The sequence below is a fragment of the Aquarana catesbeiana genome, linkage group LG06 (genome assembly GCF_042186555.1).
Source record: "Aquarana catesbeiana isolate 2022-GZ linkage group LG06, ASM4218655v1, whole genome shotgun sequence".
Taxonomy (NCBI): Eukaryota; Metazoa; Chordata; class Amphibia; order Anura; family Ranidae; genus Aquarana; species Aquarana catesbeiana.
This window is the reverse complement of record NC_133329.1, coordinates 411,845,281-411,864,112: the sequence shown is the minus strand read 5'-3', so window position 1 is coordinate 411,864,112 and position 18,832 is coordinate 411,845,281. Positions and strand designations below refer to the sequence as shown.

At 45.8% G+C, this 18,832-nt stretch overlaps 1 protein-coding gene across 1 annotated transcript in view; it reads right to left on the bottom strand.

Moving 5' to 3' along the window:
- Positions 1-246: 246 nt before the first annotated feature.
- Positions 247-18,832, bottom strand: part of LOC141147285 (uncharacterized) — a 50,611-nt gene continuing 32,025 nt past the window's right edge. The window contains exons 11-17 of the mRNA XM_073634494.1: positions 18,171-18,224; positions 10,236-10,325; positions 7,259-7,312; positions 5,275-5,319; positions 4,491-4,586; positions 2,837-2,998; positions 247-1,228 (exon numbers count right to left, since the gene is read on the bottom strand). Coding sequence (XP_073490595.1) covers positions 1,098-1,228; positions 2,837-2,998; positions 4,491-4,586; positions 5,275-5,319; positions 7,259-7,312; positions 10,236-10,325; positions 18,171-18,224 — 632 coding nt within the window. The 3' untranslated portion in view covers positions 247-1,097. The remainder of the gene's footprint in view (positions 1,229-2,836; positions 2,999-4,490; positions 4,587-5,274; positions 5,320-7,258; positions 7,313-10,235; positions 10,326-18,170; positions 18,225-18,832) is intronic.

Below are 18,832 nucleotides of genomic sequence, written 5' to 3'. Positions count from 1 at the left end.
GATATATACTGTATGTGCCAAACTAAAACGTTTTGACTTATGTGCATGTGTGTTGTATGATTTCAGAACTTTTGGGTCTTCCTGTACATCGCGTCTGTCCTGATTCCAGCCACCTTAGGTCATCAATAAGCTGATCGCCATTTTTGACTTGACGCGCTCCTTCGGGATCCTCACAGAGCCAAACACCATAGCCACAAAGTTTCTCTGATCCGGTTGTTTGAATGATCATAGCGGGGGGGGGGGGGGTTCCCTTCAGTACTGATCCATCTGTACAAGTCTTACACATCGGTGTACAGTCATCTATATATATGTACACATACACTGAAAAAACATTGGCAGTGCAGAAGTGCAGTATTCGGCTGATTGGTGGGTATTTTTTTTTCCCCTTTTCCGTCTCCAATGATGCTCATTCTCTGCCCCATGGGGGGTTGTATATGTTCAGACCTCTATTATCTTTTATTATAGATCGTCATTTGTTTAATTTTTTCCTGAAAGAAATGCCCCTGATGAAAGGATCAATCCTGAAACGCGTCAGTGCGAACTACAGAGGCGACCACCAGTTCTCAACCATTTGTTTTCTATTTTTATTTTATGTCCTAATTGGTGATGTATGCATCTACTTTTTAATATTACCTCAATAAATTTTATTAATTTTTTACATATATTTTGACCTCTTTATCAAGTTGCCTTAAAAGTCCCATGTTCCTGGGGAGGGGGAGGGGGGGTACTCTTTTCCTTGTTGAATCTACTTTTGGGGATGTCAGCAACAATTCGGTCTTTTTAAGTGAAACCCCCTTTACAATGGAAGTGAGCAGAACGTTCCAACAGGAAACAGACAGGAATAAAAATGACATGTGATGTCTTTATATACAGTATATGATTCTGTGACATTCAGGGTTCTGATATCCCTGTTGATACAATTCTGGAATTCTTAGACTTTAGAATTGTTTATGATCACTGTGACATCTCACACCATGTCACTTACTAGTTTTGCTGTCTTTGTTCTATCAAGAAAAACAAAATAAACCCAGTTACAAAAGAAATACATTTGTAGTACATAAGGGAAGACTGAAACCATCCCCACCCCCGATGGCCGACTATGAGCAGTGCACGCCTGCGTCCTCGGCGTGGTTACAATTGTGCTTCTCCCAGTCAGATTTCCGACAATCCAGAATACTCAACTCATCTCCAGTACAATTCACATCATCCAGCCAAATTTTACCAGAGCCTGCGGAGAGAGAAACCCCCGAAAGATTATCCAGAGAACCACAAACTCCCAGAAATCAGAGAAACAACGTATCATTAGGCCCCTTTCACACTGGAGCGGTGGGGGCGTCGGCGGTAAAACTGCGCTATATTTAGCGCCGCTTTACCGTCGTTTTTGCGGCGGCCGAAAAAGGGTTAAAACCGCTCGCATATCGCCGCTACAGCGGCGGAATAGCCGCGCTGCCCCATTGATTTCAATGGGCAGGAGCGGTTTAGGAGCGGTGAATTCACCGCTCCAAAGATGCTGCTTGCAGGAGTTTTTTTTCTCTCCTGCCAGCACACCGCTTCAGCGTGAAAGCCCTCGGGCCTTCACACTGGAGAAACAGCAGCGGCAGTTTTAGGTCGGTTTGCAGGCACTATTTTTAGCGCAATAACGCCTGCAAACCGCCCCAGTGTGAAAGGGGCCTAAGAGTAACAACAATCTCTATGTGTAACAATGTATTACACTGATACAAATACATGTCCTATTATTTATATGGATTACATATACCGCAGTGCTGTACAGAGATCACTGAGCCAGTCACATCAGTCTCTGTACCGGAGGAGCTTACATTCTAATGTCCCCTCCCCCACAGTCACACACTATTATTATTATACATTTATATATCTCTGACATACACCGCAGTGCTGTACAGAGATCACTGTGCCGGTCACATCAGTCTCTGTACAAAGGAGCTTACACTCTAATGTCCCCTCCCCCACAGTCGCACACTATTATTATTATACATTTATATATCTCTGACATATACCGCAGTGCTGTACAGAGATCACTGTGCCGGTCACATCAATCTCTGTACAGAGGAGCTTCCACTCTAATGTCCCCTCGCAGTTTGCCTTGTTCTGAACCCCAATTAAACACGAATTACTCTGTATCCCAATACAATAAATGTATTATGTCCATCCCCTTTTCCACCCCATATGCGGGGCGATTCATAGAGAGCGCCCCCCATATACATATATAGAGTCCCCCCATATACATATATAGAGTCCCCCCATATACATATATAGAGCCCCCCATATACATATATAGAGCCCCCCCAAATACATATATAGAGCCCCCATATACATATATAGAGCCCCCATATACATATATAGAGCCCCCCCATATACATATATAGAGCCCCCTCCAAATACATACATAGAGCCCCCCCAAATACATATATAGAGCCCCCCTCCCCCCATATACATATATAGAGCCCCCCAAATACATATATAGAGCCCCCCATATACATATATAGAGCCCCTCTCCCCCCATATACATATATAGAGCCCCACTCCCCCCCAAATACATATATAGAGCCCCCCTCCCCCCATATACATATATAGAGCCCCCAAATACATATATAGAGCCCCCCATATACATATATAGAGCCCCCCTCCCCCCCAAATACATATATAGAGCCCCCCATATACATATATAGAGCCCCTCTCCCCCCATATACATATATAGAGCGCCCCCATATACATATATAGAGTCCCCCTCCCCCCGCCTCATCATCACTGGCATCAGGAAGGGCATGACGGCAAGAAAAGCCCAGGAGAGCGCAAGGTGACAGCGATCTCTTATTACCTGCAGTGGCGGTGAATGTTTCCACGGCCTGGGCGTAGCCCAGCATCCGACAGATGACTTTTCCATCATTAATATCCCATGCATCGTCACAGATCGTTCCCCACTCGTTGCTGCGTTGAATTTCCACTCGACCTCTACTCCCTCCAATGATCCGCACAAGATCTAGGAAAAGAAAAAAGGGGGTTATAATCCTCACCAGCAGGGCGGCAATATCCTCTCCTCTGTACATAGATGAGACTCTTGGAAACTTTTCCTTTTTTCTGAACCTGAAACTTTGGGGTCTATTTATAGAAAAAAAAGTATTTATACCCCATGACATTTCCCACATTTTGTCATGTTACATCTAAAAATGTAAATGTATTTTATTGGGATTTTATGTGATAGACCAACACAAAGTGGCACATAATTGTGAAGTGGAAGGAAAATGATAAATGATACAAATAAATATGTGAAAAGTGTGTGTGTGTGTGTGTGTGTGGGGGGGGGGGGGGGCATTTGTATTCAGCCTCCTTTACTCTGATACCCCTAACTAAAATCTAGGGGAACCAATTGCCTTCAGAATTCACCTAATTAGTAAATAGAGTCCATCTGTGTGTCATTTAATCTCAGTATAAATACAGCTGTTCTGTGAAGCCCTCAGAGGTTTGTTAGAGAACCTTAGTGAACAAACAGCATCATGAAGGCCAAGGAACACACCAGACAGGTCAGGGATAAAGTTGTGGAGAAGTATAAAGCAGGGTTAGGTTATAAAAAAAAATCTCCCAAGCTTTGAACATCTCACGGAGCTCTGTTCAATCCATCATCGGAAAATGGAAAGAGTATGGCACAACTGCAAACCTACCAAGACATGGCCGTCCACCTAAACTGACCGGCCGGGCAAGGAGAGCATTCATCAGAGAAGAGCCAAGAGGTCCATGGTAACTCTGGAGGAGCTGTGGTGGGGATGCTTTTCTTCAGCAGGGACAGGGAAGCTGGTCAGAGTTGATGGGAAGATGGATGGAGACAAATACAGGACAATCTTAGAAGAAAACCTGTTAGAGTCTACAAAAGACTTGAGACTGGGGCGGAGGTTCACCTTCCAGCAGGACAACGACCCGAAACATACAGCCAGAGCTACAAAGGAATGGTTTAGATCAAAGCATATTCATGTGTTAGAATGGCCCAGTCACAGTCCAGACCTAAATCCCATTGAGAATCTGTGGCAAGACTTGAAAATTGCTGTTCACAGACGCTCTCCATCCAATCTGACAGAGCTTGAGATATTTTACAAAGAAGAATGGGCAAAAATGTCCCTCTCTAGATGTGCAAAGCTGGTAGAGACATCCCCAAAAAGACTTGTAGAGAAAGGGGGTTCTACAAAGTGTTGACTCCGGGGGGCGCCATACAAATGCCCCCCACACTTTTCATATATTTATTTGTATCATTTATCATTTTCCTTCCACTTCACAATTATGTGCCACTTTGTGTTGGTCGATCACATAAAATCCCAATAAAATACATTTATGTTTTTGGTTGTAACATGACAACATGTGTGAAATTTCAAGGGGTATGAATACTTTTTCGAGGCACTGTACCAGACCTTCCATACACTCCGTTTGGTTGCTCAAGTTCAGTTTCTGGTCCAACTGTCCTGGTTCCTGGCATTTGGTCTTACCTGAAGGTCCAGCACCCTTCTGCCCAAGCTGCCCCTTTGGCCCTTGGGGACCAGGGGGTCCACTGTCTCCCTTGCTTCCCGGAGCTCCATTGGTCCCTGCAAAATGACAGTCAGTGGATGATGATGAGGTTGCAGTGGATGAAGACACAACGATTGATCACAACCAAAAACAAAACTGAAATCTCAATCTCGGGTCTCGTTCTGAAAACCATCAAATTCCGACTTCAAAAACTACGTCCAGCCAAAACTTTTTCTCTTAGTTTTAAATGGAATGGGGGAAAAGAGCCCCTTTTGGGTTCTTTCTTCTATCTTGAGCTCCATTAGGACCCGTTCACATCACAATGTTGTGGCGGAAAGGCGCAATTCCCATACCGCGCGGGGATGCTCTGTCCTGAAGCGTGCGGTTGGCAGCAATTCCTAATATCACCCCAAAAAATCTAACAAATACAAATGAAACAAAAAGGCTGTCAAAAACAGAATGCGCAAAAACGTCCGCATTCTAGTTGGAACCAGGCCTTAGAGAGACTTCTTCTCTGCTGATGGGAAGGAAGGAAGTGGGGGGGCTTATGAAAATCAGTAGGGGTGGGATGAATAAATAAATCTCTCTAACGGGACAAGCAGTAAAAACTCGACAGGAGATCTAATCCGACCCCATTCCATCCGAGACTAGGGAGAACGTTTTTGGCTTGACGTGCACCTCAGGATTCCTCCTTTTCTGGTGGGATTTGAGGACAGATATTTGAGTCACCAATCAGATGGACTCATACAGAGCGTGCGGACTCACCTGCCGGTCCGCGGTCACCTTTCTGCCCCGCATCTCCCTGCGTTCCTGGAAGACAAATCAGTGAGAAATTTACAGAACTCTTATCCCGAGGATTTCACTGCAGATGATGGACAGAATCTCCGGCCTGTTCCCGGAGATGGAATACAGTCACACAGCGTCACAGGATCCCAGAGATGTTTATAGCAAAATATTTTAGATGATAATAATAATAATAATAATATTATAAATAAATACATAAAAAAAAGCAAAATAAAAATAATAATAGCTATAGCTATTATTATTATTATTATAATAATCATAAAAAATAAAATAATAATTATAATTAAAAAAGAAATTGAAATAATAATAATAATAATAATAATAATAATAATATAAAAAATATATATAAATACAATACATTTAAAAACAAAATTAAAATCAAAATAAAAAAATTAATAGCTATACTAATAATAAAAAAGAAATAGATATAATAATAATAAAAAAAAAAATAACAACAATTATAATTAAACAAGAAATTGAAATAATAATATAAAAAATGTAATGAAAATAAAACATAATAGTAGTAAAAAAATAATAATTATAATAACAATAATAATAATAATACAAAATAAAATAATAATAATAATAATAATTATTATTATTATTATTATAAAAAAAAGAAATTGATATAATATTATTATTATTTCAATGTTATTATTATTATTATTATTATTATTTGTATTTATTTTGTATGCATTTCTTTTATTTCTTTTATATTATTATTATTATTATTAACAATAATAAAATAAAACAAATAACAGAAATACAAAATTTAAAAAAAAATAAAAAAAAGAGGGAGACCTGATCTATGGGGACACTCTGATGGGGAGGCCTGATCAGGGCCGTCTTTAATATTGATTGGACCCTGGGCAAAAATTTTCTTGGGGCCCCCCCATGCAGTTTTGCTCTCCACCTGCTCTGAGGCATACAATAAATAGCAGCTAGACTTAAAATCAGTTTACTGTAAAAGATCAGGCAGCAATTGCGATTGGTTGCCAGAGGTTATAGCATATCATTACTGCTTACTGACCGGTTGCTAGAGGTTACAACACACATTAAGGCTCACTGATTAGTTGCTAGAGGTTACAGCATATGATTTCTGCTTGTTGATTGGTTGCTAGAAATTACTGTACAGTAATACAGTTCACTGATTGGTTGTTATAGGTTACAGCACATCCTCCTCACTGCAGGGGGGCATGATATACATATGAATGCTGCCTTTATTTACATATCAATGCCGCCGGCCTCAGCTATTTACGTATGAATGCAGCTGCTATTTACTTATGAATGCTGCAATTGTTTACATATGAAAGACAGTTATTTACATGTAAACACAGGGTCTGCAGGTGAGTCATCTGTACACAACAATAGGGCAGAGCTGGGCAGCATTAGTAGCAGCACTTCACACTGAGATATCAGGACACAGCAAGGGACTAAAACTTCAAGGGACAAGGGGATTTAAACTGGGATAGTTGTCAAGTATGAGGCAGCTGCTTTGGGTCCCACAACAATGACAGGGCCCAGGGCAGCTGCCCCTTTTGCCCTGCCTTAAAGACGGCCCTGGGCCTGATCTATGGGGGCACTTTGATGGGTATGCCTGATCTATGGGGGCACTCTGATGGGGAGGCCTGATCTATGGGGGCACTCTGATGGGTATGCCTGATCTATGGGGGCACTCTGATGGGGAGGCCTGATCTATGGGGGCACTCTGATGGGCATGCCTGCTCTATGGGGGCATTTTGATGGGGACGTCTGATCTATAGGGGCACTTTGATGGGGACACCTGCTTTATGGGGACACCTGATGTAAAGGGGCACTTTTATGTGGACACCTGATATAAACGGGCACTCTGATGGGGGATATAGACTGTTGAAATGCTATGGAAATTTTGATTAAATACCCCTGATCTAGTGTTCCGTATGGGTATATATAATTTAAAGTGTACCTGTGTCTCCTTTCTGGCCCTTCTGTCCGATGGCTCCGGGTATTCCGGGGGGACCTGTGTTGGAGTAAAGCAGGTAAAGGTCACCTTACATGACTCATTGGGGTTAAATCACTAAAACTGGAGAGTGCAAAATCTGGTGCAGCTCTGCATGGGAGCCAATCAGCTTCTAACGTCAGCTTGTTCACTTAATCTTTGACAATAAAACCTGGAAGCTGATTGGTTTCTATGCAGATCTGCCCCAGATTTTGCACTCTCTAGTTTTAGTAAATCTTCCCCATTGTGTTGTAGCTCTGCATTGTGTTTATCATTGTGTCCTCATAGTATCATTACTTTATGGATATGGGACTGACCCAGCACCTCTATAGCTCCTGTATATGATGATGAGCTTCGCCAAGGTGCAATTTATAGCCAGGTTGTCATTTGGACACAATTTGTATCCAAGTCCAATATACAACGATGCAATTATAATATGGCGATAGGTCACCTTTATCCAGTAACTGAACAGGTTTATGATGGGATAAAGCCGAGAAGGTCCATGTCTAGTATCAGTTGGTCACATTCATCAAGATTGCCCATACCATTATGGATCCCCCACCAGGTTGGCAACAGCCATGAGGCTCCATTCACAAATTTTTAACACTTCACTGGACTCAACCGAAAATAGCTTAAAAAAATATATATATATCCTTATCCTAATGTGTGACTTGAGCTGTTTTGAGCTGTGAAGGTTCTCCAGGTCATGGTATATCTAGAAGTAGTTGCTCACATTCAACCCCAACATTTATATCCACAGATAACACCAATACCTTCATCCAGTTACTAATGAAAGACAGGTAATGGTGTTGGTGATACTTGTGTGGATATAAATGTTGGGGTATCTTCCAGATTTTCATCAGAACTGAAGAAGTGTGTTGGAGAAGCAGAGCAAGGTGCTACCTATAGGCAAGGTAAGCCTCGGCCTAGAATGCACATCAGTCGGGGGTGCCGCGCTGGTGTGCCGCTGGTGTGTTAAGCAAGTGTGCCAGTGCTGCTTGTCTTCCGGTTCTTCTGGCCGGGTCCAGAGGCACAGGTGCGGGCCCAGGGCCTACGGACCATGGCTGGGGAGAGAAAGCAAGCCGGTGCCGCCCCTATTTGTCTTTAGGCCGGGTCCAGAGGCGCAGGTGTGGGCCTGCAGACCATGGCTGAACAAATAGGTGGAGAGGCGCCGCAAAAATCTCCACCCCGCCACCTCCACCATATACATGGTCAGGGTAAAGGGGTAGGGGTAAGGGGTGGAGCCAAGGGGGGGGGCGGCAAAATGAGGTTTCGCCTAGGGTGTCAAAAATCGTTGCATCAGCCCTGTGGAGAAGCTACAAGACATCTTCAACATTGCAGAACAAGCCCAGTTGAATGTGATCAACTAATACTAGATCTTCCATGACCTGGAGAAGCTTCATAGACCAAGACAGCTCAGGTCACACTTTAGGATAAGGATGTTTAAAAAAAAAAGTTATCTTCAGTTGAGTCCAATGAGATTTAAAAAATTACAGTCACATGGCTAAAATAAAGCTACTTACACTAATGTTAATGCTTTGTGAGTAGACCCTCATGGCTGTTGCCAACCTCGTGGGGGGTCCATATTGATTTTTTTAATCTGTGTCCTCCATGCCAAGCAGCCTAGCCCGTCTTGTGCCTCGGTGTCCCTGTGCCTCCTGTGCTCCATGTCTTAAACTGCACTCCATGTTTGCACCCCGAGTCTCCAAGTGCACCCTGTGCACGACGTGTTTCCGAGGTCACCCTGTGCAACCCATGTCTCCAAATGCACTCCTGGACACCTCCATGACTACTGTGTCTCTGTGCAGCCTCTGGTACTACCCGCAGTTGTCTGGCCTGCTTTGCTCCCCCACCAGCCCAGTACCCACTACCACATCTCTACCTCCAGGCAGGGCTTTTTTTCTCAGAGAATAGGTGCAGGAACTCAACCGTGCCCGCCACACACACATACCTGACAAATGGCATCAAATAGTAGCTCTTCCCTCTGCATACAAACCCTCCCTCCACTGCCCTCATCTTCTCCCCCCCCCCCCCTTAAAAGCTCCACCATCTGCCATATTTCTTACTTTTGTTGCAATATTAAGCTGAAGCACCTATCCGGCTGTAGTACCTTCCAGCATACTATACTACAGTCACTTGCAAGGGAGATCATGCAGAAGGAGCATCAACAACTGGTCACCAGGGAAAAAATGGAGACCACAGAGGGTGCAGCCTACCACGCACCCTCTCCTGCCCATGACTGCACTGAACCCCGGTTATTTGTTCTGTATCTCCCTTGTCCCTGTCCGGCACTCAGTGGGATCTGCGCAGGAGATATGACCTGTGGGAGCTACTGGGAGATAAGCTATCACTTGTAAACGCAGAAGCTGGACTTCAGTGTTACCAAGTGATAGTGGTGAGCAGGGAGCAGAAGACCTGAGACTGAGTTCCCCCTAGTTCCTGCTGAAAAAAAGCCCTGCCTCCAGGTACCCTTCCACATTCACCAGGACTATCCTTTCTCTGTGGCCATGGACTGCTGTTCATGACTTGCAATTACACTGGAAAAACCCTGCTGAAGGGGGCGCTCTTGGACCTCCAAGATGCTTTTTTGGATTGTCCTCCTTACTTTTATTGGAATAAAGTTCTATCTGGACCTCTTAGCAGCGGTGTGGCCCTTCGATATAAATTTTTGTTACTATGCACATCGATCAGCTCTGAAGAAGGAGCTTTAAATGCCTGAAACATGTTGGGTTATTGATCGCGCTTCAGTAAAATCTCCTACATAATTAAAGATATCAGTGCTTCTACGGGTTTTGTCCCTCCATGGAGAGCAAAATGCTCAGGATTTCACTTTCTGTCTTATCTTATGTCTATACATAGATTTAGACATCGGATTACAGCTCCCCCAACACATAAAAATTAATATCTGCCCATTCTGGACCCTTGTCCATGAGATCCTCCTTACCTGACTGCCCATTACTGCCGCTGTCTCCTTTGCTTCCTTTCTCTCCTTGTGGGCCCTGGGGACCGGAGAATCCAGGGGCCCCCATACTTCCTGTAATACAAGGAGGATGATAACATTGTTGCAGTATAGCAATAAAAATGTGTTTCTGCCTCATAGGGTTTTGTTCTCATCTCTGCACCTTTCCTTTACATTCAGTGGGGTGATTCATTGTTTTCAGTCCTCTCCTGTCTATAACTCCAAATACAATGCAGGTCCCAGCTAAGAATTCTAGAACATTCTCTTATATGGAGCAGATAGAACAAGCATAGAGTGTAGTAGTGATCAGAGATCCAATCCACGAGGCATGAAGATGGACATCTCAAAGAGGATTTGACAGAAACAATTCTATTGCTCTTTAATTGATCATTTAAAGAGTAACTCCACCCAGAACTGGCATTCCATTGTTTAGTGTGTGCTAGAGAACTAAACTATCTGATGGTTTCTTTTATTGTTTAGGGACTTCATTTGTCTCACCTCTGAGTTCCTGGGTCTGTACATCTGCTGTGCCCATTATGAGGGGTGCCCATTATGAGGGGTTCCCACCATCCCTGTGCTGAGTTCCCGGGTCTGTACACCCATTATGAGGGGTTCCCACCATCCCTGTGCTGAGTTCCTGGGTCTGTACACCCGCTGTGCCCATTATGAGGAGTTCTCACCATCCCTGTGCTGAGTTCCCGGGTCTGTACACCCGCTGTGCCCATTATGATGGGTTCCCACCATCCCTGTGCTGAGTTCCCGGGTCTGTACACCCGCTGTGCCCATTATGATGGGATCCCACCATCCCTGTGCTGAGTTCCCGGGTCTGTACACCTGCTGTGCCCATTATGAGGGGTTCTCACCATCCCTGTGCTGAGTTCCCGGGTCTGTACACCCGCTGTGCCCATTATGAGGGGTTCCCACCATCCCTGTGCTGAGTTCCCGGGTCTGTACACCCGCTGTGCCCATTATGAGGGGTTAATTTTGTTTATTGAAAAAATCTTACAAACAACAACTTATATACAATAAAATCATAATAAATAAATAAAACATATTTACAAAATCATTGAATATGATTCTACAAAACAAGAACATAATAAATGGTACAAACCAAATTGCGCACAACACAATCCCTACGGGAGAGCCAGACTAAGGAACATCACCATCACCATGCATGGAGCCTTTTATCAAAAATATATTTGATCTTGAAAATCTAGGGGAGTGAATCAAGAATACACAGAAAAACCGCACACCCCGAGATCAACAGGCAGCAGCTACAGAGTCCTGATATTCCTCCACGCCCTTATCCAGGCCTCCTGCTGCCACCTGCCTTTCTCAAGACCCTGAATCTTCCCAACCTTACCCAGAATGTCCTGCACCACCACTTCCACAGGGAGGATTTTACTCCGTAAGGATACCTGACACCGTGCACTCCACGTGAAATAACGGACTACTAGACTAACTAAAAAAAGTGTTTCCAAATCATAATCCCGATGAGTCTGGAATGCCCCATACACCCACTCTGCATAACTCATATGGGGGAGGAAGGGTATACTCAGAGCCCTCCCAACCCTCTTGTACACCTCTATATTAAAAGGGCATTGAAGTAGAAAGTGATCCATGGACTCCACCACTCCTCCACACTCCACTCTCGGGCAGCCCCGATCACTCATGGAAAGAAACTTCAAGTTGCCCTTCACATATAGTTTTCCATGAAAGGCAAGCCAAGCCTGATCCCTAAACTTCATTGGGATTCTCTCCAAATTAATCAATCGCAAACCCACCCCCAAAACCAGGCTTGGGCAATCCCTCAAGGCCAGTGGCTTGCAAAAAAGCAGAATTCATGATCCGCTTCTCAAGAAGTTTCCTTGGAAGAGATTTGACTTCTCCTGCTGTTACTTGACACTGCCGAAGCATTTTCAAACACGGGGCAACATAAGCCGGGAGCTGTTCATGCTTGACCCTCAGGCTTTTCACTGGCCCACCATTTTCCCAGTCTCGCAGAAAGGGCCTAAACCAGGACTGGAAAATACCAACCCACCCAGGCGGTCTCTCTGCCAACATGTCACCAAGATTGTACTTCACAAACATTAGAGAGAAAAAGACTACAGGGTTGACCATCCCTAGACCACCCTCCCGCCTAGGAAGGTAAGTCACATTCCTTTTGACAAGGTTTATTCTGTTCCCCCATAACAGCTGGAAGAAACAACTATAGAACCTGGTATAGAGAGAAACTGGCAAAACGCAAACAAAACTGACATACAGAAAAATCGGAATTAGGTAAGTCTTGATCAGATCAACCTTTTCCCTCAAGGAAAGCTGCCAACCTTTCCAGCTTGCCACCTTGGCATCGGCATTCTCCAGCCTGTTCACCCAATTTGCATGACCATAGTCACCTGGGCCGAATTCAGTGCCTAGAACTCAAACTTTTTGTTGGGGCTCCGGGAAGTCATCCGGGAGAACAAAGCTCTCACCTTCCACACCCATCCAGAAAGCTTCACACTTGTCCTGGTTGACCTTTGAACCTGATGCCTCTGCATACTGCCCTATCACTGAGACCACCTCCTGCGCCTCCGCAGTCCCAGAGCTAAAAACAGAAACATCATCAGCATAGGCCACAACCTTCAAAGGAGGCTCACCAGCGATGCCCAAAGGTACCCCACACAATGGTCCACTCTCTAGCCTTCTAATGAAGGGATCGATTGCAAACACATATAGCAGAGGACTCAATGGACACCCCTGACGCACACCCGAGCCGACCGCAAAGGGCTGCCCGACCCAACCATTAACCAGAGGAAAGCTTTCAGCCCCTTTGTACAAAATCTTGAGCCAATCAATGAAACCCCCCTCCAGGCCATATTTGTCAAGAAGGAGCCACAAGTACTCATGATTAACCCAAAGGCCTTAGCCTGATCCAATGTCAGCAAAAATTTACCCCAACCAGCAGCCCTACAACGCTCCAAGGCCTCCCGGGCAGCTAACACCGCTGAGAAAGTGCTTCTACCTTTGGCCGAACAGTGCTGGTGGTGGGATAACAAACTGCCTGCAACTGGTGATAATCGCCAGAAGAAAATCTTTGCCAGTATCTTTCTATCGACATCAAGAAGGCTAATGGGGCGCCAATTCCCAATCATCGAAGGATCTTTACCCTTTGACAGAAGGATCACTGCAGATTGCCTCATGGAGGGAGGGAGAGAACCCTCATTCAAACAGCCATTAAAAACCTCTGCAAGGTAGGGATCGTCTTAAAACATTTATAGAACTCGGCTGTCAAACCATCTGGCCCTGGCGTTTTCTTGATGGCTAGTTTATCAATATCCTGGATTACCTCATCTGCAGTGATTTCATCTGTCAAATTCATCAAAGGAACATTACTTTCCAGTCCTGGTGTAGAGTCCAAAAAACCCAACATCCTTGTCCGATCAAGGTTCCTTCCTCCCAGGAGATCAGCATAGTATGACCTGACAACCTCCAGGATCCCTGACCTAGACTTCGTCAGAGAGCCCGTACTGTCCCTCAGGCCATTGACCGTCTTAACTGCTACACTCTGTTTACAGTTCTGGTAAGGGTCAGGCGAATGGTATTTACCGTAATCCCTCTCCTGAACCAAAGAGGTGTGCCGGTCATATTGATGTCTCCTAAGGAGGAGCTTCACCTCAGAGATCGCCCCAGAATCTCCTCCATTCGAAACAAGGCGGTCAAGTTTCCTCCGCAAATGCTGGTAGGTGATATACTTATCCTGCTGCTTCTTTCTTCCTATGGCCTTGAAAAGCCCAACAGTCCGCTGTTTAACAAGCTCCCACCATTCTGACTTGCTGTTGCAAAAGTCTAGGATCGTTACCTGTGCTTGAAAAAAATCCTCAAAGGATTGTCTTACTCTCTCGTCTTCCAGGAGAGCCGAATTCAATCTCCAGATACCCCTCCCCCTAGGTGGCATGTCTGGGGCATTCAGAGTCACAGATAGAATACAGTGATCAGAAAACTCCACTGCCCGACAGACAAGTGCCGAAAAAGCAGAGTCTCCCTTTAAAAAAAAACTATCTATCCTACTCTGACTATTACCTCGCTGAAAAGTGAACCCCGTGCTGTCTGGGCAGCGCTTAATGTGCGCATCTACCAGACCTGCTTCCCTAACTATCGCATTAAGAAAAAGGGTGTCATAGCCCAGCTTATCTCTGAAACCTCTCCTGTCCTTAGACCTAGTAATGGTGTTGAAATCACCTCCAAAGATAACCTGCTGGGCCGTAAAAAGAAAAGGCTTAATCTTTGTAAAGAGGCATTTCCTGTCCCACTTCGTCTGGGGACCATAGATGTTAATCAGGCGCAAGTCCTGCCCCTTCACAGAGACATCTAAGACCATGCATCTCCCTATCTCTACCTCAATTACCCGCCGGCACGTTACCATACCAGAAAAAAGGACTGCAACTCCGCTGTAAGGCTCGGCCGCAAGAGACCAAAATGAGGGACCACGTCTCCACTCCTTCTTTGCCAGATGTATATCGGCCAGACTACTCAAATGGGTCTCTTGCAAAAACAAAATGTCAGCATCAAACTCGCTGAGCAAAAATAAGGCCATATGATGAGCACTTACTGATCTTAAACTGGGAACATTAATGGTTGCCACTTTTAACGGAGTGGGAACTGCCATTAGGGTAGTTGAGGCAACCGTTTCTTAGCCTGACTACTCCCTCTTCCTGAAGAACCAGCGCGCTTCGTTGCACCCTGGCACTCATCCTCTATAGAGGACGCTGAACTGAACGAGTCCCATTCATCATCATCATCTGAAAGGACCTTAAACTTATTTTCTAAAGGCAAAAATTTAGGATTCAAGGTAACTGAACCCCCTTTTTTCCTTCTTTTGCCCCTCCTCCTCTTATCCTCCAACCACTCCATATCATCCTTAGACAAACCAGACTCAACAGCCTCCCCACCCCTATCCTCCCCTTCACCCCCCTCCCCCCCACTCCCCCTTCCCTTATCTACCACCAGGCCAGTCTCTCCACCATCCACCCCACTCCTCTGCACCCCACGATCCTCAATAGAAACCCTGCAGCGTCGGGGGAGGGGGGTTGGCACCACACCTGACGCACCTGCCTCAGCACCTCTTGCTGCCTCTGCAATTTTAGAAGACACAGAAGGATTGGACACATTTTTGGCAACTGATACCTTACCTACAGAAGACCCGGGCACACTAGGTAAACGCACAGACTGGGGAGACACAGACACATTAGGTATTGGCACAGACTGGGGCACCACAGACTGGGGAGACACATTAGGTATTGGCACAGACTGGGGCATCACAGACTGGGGAGACACATTGGGTATTGGCACAGACTCGGATGGACTCACAGGCACCCCAGCTGCTGAGCTCCGAGCATCCTCCATGTCCATGCGGAAGAACTCTCTCATGAGCTCAGGATTGTTGTGCATTGCCTCAGGACACTGACTGTAAGGATGTCCCACTGCATTGCACAGATTGCACCTGATGATATTACAATCCTTCAGCAAATGTCCTATACCCTGACACAGAGGGCACTTCATCACTGGACAGGAGGATGCAAGATGTCCTTTATCACCACACTTATTGCAGAGCTTTGGCTGGCCTGGGTAGAAGATGGTCAGCCTGTCCCTCCCCAGGAAAGCTGAGGATGGCAGATGCTGGACGACATTATCAACAACCTTTAATTTTACCTGCACAGACCATCCCCCCGTCCATATTCCCCGATCGTCCACAATCTTTTTTAGGGGGCTCAGGACGTCTCCATACCTCCTCAACCATACAGATAAATCCCCTTGTGGTATGGATTCATTGCAGACCAAAATTGTCACCATTTTAATGAGGGGCTGGCGTGATACAAGCTTTGGGATGAGCCCTTTCCAGTCCGGCAGGCCCCTACACACATGTTCATACTTCTCCCAAAATATGTCCAAAGACTCCGGACGGATAAAGGACAAATCATATTCATAGGAACCTGCAGGACTGATCAGGGCGAAGATATCTGTGGGTGTAAACCCCATTTGTAGAATCTTATCCACCGCTGTCCTCCTATGTGGGGGGATTCCACCGCCTTCCCATTTTAACTGCACAACATTCCTCCTTTTAAACAGGGAGGAAGATAAAACATTTTCACGCTCCCTCCCTGCTTGCTGTCCCTTCCCAGATCCTGTAGCAGCAACACCAGCATAAGTTTTTCTTACACCAGCAGCATTTGCAGTCTTGTCCTTAGACACAATCAAACCTGCTGGCAGAGAGTCTGAATCAGCTGGGATAGCAGTCTTCTGATTAGAGGCAGGACCCTCCCCCTCCCCCGAGCACATGGTTTCTTTTCTGGGATCAATCACAGTCATGGCTGCTGCAGACTCCTGGAAAGTTGTAGCACTACTGCACCCAGCATCTCTTCCACCATTCACAGGAACAGCCCCTGTGCCTGGTCCAGGCAAAGTCTCTGTATTGTCCATGGACCTCTCTGCAGACTGAAGCTGACCGTTATTAGCAGATGTTATTGCATGTTGTACATTGTCTATGGGTCTGGGCTGACTGCCTGCAGCACTACAACCCTCAGCAAGCACATTGTCATTAAAGTTCACACCATCATCCTGCACACACACTGTACCTGCACCTTGTCCCTCCACAGGTCTTTCTTCCACAGGGCTAGGAACGGTATCCATCTTCTCCTCATCATCCTGGGAAGCCACATCCGGAGGGGATTCAAGTTTATTGATGAAATCCAGCATGGCAGAACCTTCAACCTCCTGCTCAGATGTTCCACATTGCTGGGGAGTGAAGGGGACAGAGGCCTCCACCATTGAGGACTCAGCAGATGTCTGAGGTGTTGAAGAGCTGGGCTCATCCTCCGGGCCCACTTTCTCACTCTCTGCTGTCTGTACCGGCATCTCCTCACTGGTCTCCTCGCCCTCCATGCAGGAAGCGGCTCCTCTTCTCATTTGGCTGAATCTTTCTTCATTCTTATATTTTTCTTTAAATGCTCCACTACTCTCCTTCAGAGAACTCACCAGTTCTTTCTGCTTCCGCAGAGCTTGTTCCAGGTCTTTCAGCTCAGGCCTCAGAGCCGGTCTTTTCTTGCTGAACACTTTGGCACAAATCTGTTTTTTCTTTTTAAATTTATTTTTCAAAGCCACCAACTTCTCCTCTTCCTTCTCAATCCGCTTTAGCGTTTCAATAACCCTCCGTCTAAAGGCAGACAGGGACTCCTCTTTCCTTGGGCCAGGCCCAGTGTCGTCCACAGGCTGAGGCCTATCCAGGGGGCCTCCACCAGGGTCCTCCCCAGGATCCTGCATCACTCCTGGTGCAGAGGAGCAACTCTAGCCCCTGATCTCTGGAAGCACAGGAGCAAAGGAACCAGCAACCTCACACCTCGCTGTCAGGGAGTGGAATGGCAGTTTCCCACCATCCCTGTGCTGAGTTCCCGGGTATGTACACCCGCTGTGCCCATTATGAGGGGTTCCCACCATCCCTGTGCTGAGTTCCCGGGTCTGTACACCTGCTGTGCCCATTATGAGAGGTTCCCACCATCCCTGTGCTGAGTTCCCGGGTCTGTACACCCGCTGTGCCCATTATGAGGGGTTCCCACCATCCCTGTGCTGAGTTCCCAGGTCTGTACACCCGCTGTGCCCATTATGAGGGGTTCCCACCATCCCTGTGCTGAGTTCCCAGGACATACATATGGAGATGGGAATACCAAATTCCTCAGATGGACAGGAACAGAGCGGGGAATTGGCAGGGAGATCTCTTTTGTTGGAGCGCACAAAAGCCTAAAGTTTCACTTTTGGATGGACGGACCTTTTCAGTAATAAAAAATACAGCAAAACAATCATTATGCAACAAGGATAAAGACAGACCACCTTCTTTATCGCCATGTCATGGTATCCATTACACACACAATAAAAAAATGATGTTACCTTTCTCTCCAGGTGGTCCCGACATCCCCTGTATCCCCTGCTTACCAGGCACCCCTGCAGAATACACAATAATATTTATATCAGAGGAGATAATCTCCAATTCAACATAAAATGTCCTTATTGTCAACTCAACCACTCCCCTCCCCCAGCAGTACTTTGTTTTCACCACAAGATGTCCTCAGTCTTCTGCATTGAATGACATCCAGCATCATTCAACTCACTTCCTGGTCATGGACCCGCCCCCCAGCCTATGAATAGACAGTGAAGGAGCACTGTGAGGAGCCCATCATGCTGTCACTCTGTTCTCTCCTTCTATCAGCGTGTTCCTAGTCGGTACATTAACTGATCGGCTTCTTGTGTTAACAAAAAAAAAAAGAAAAATACATCTAACTATGTCATCCTGTTCCTGTTGAAAGCAGTATGGCAGGTAAGGCTTAATGCTGGGCTGTCCCCTGCCCAGAGACCTCCACAACCCCCTTACAGGAGACCCTTGCTCTCATCAATATGGGGGCAAGGTGGTTTGCAAGGGGGAAAGTCCCACCTGACAAGCCATCCACCTTCGTCAACCACCACTGACCATGCCCCCTCTTCTTCATCATCCACTCACCTTCATCGACCACCATCGACCACCCTCCCCCTTATTCATCATTCACCCACCATCA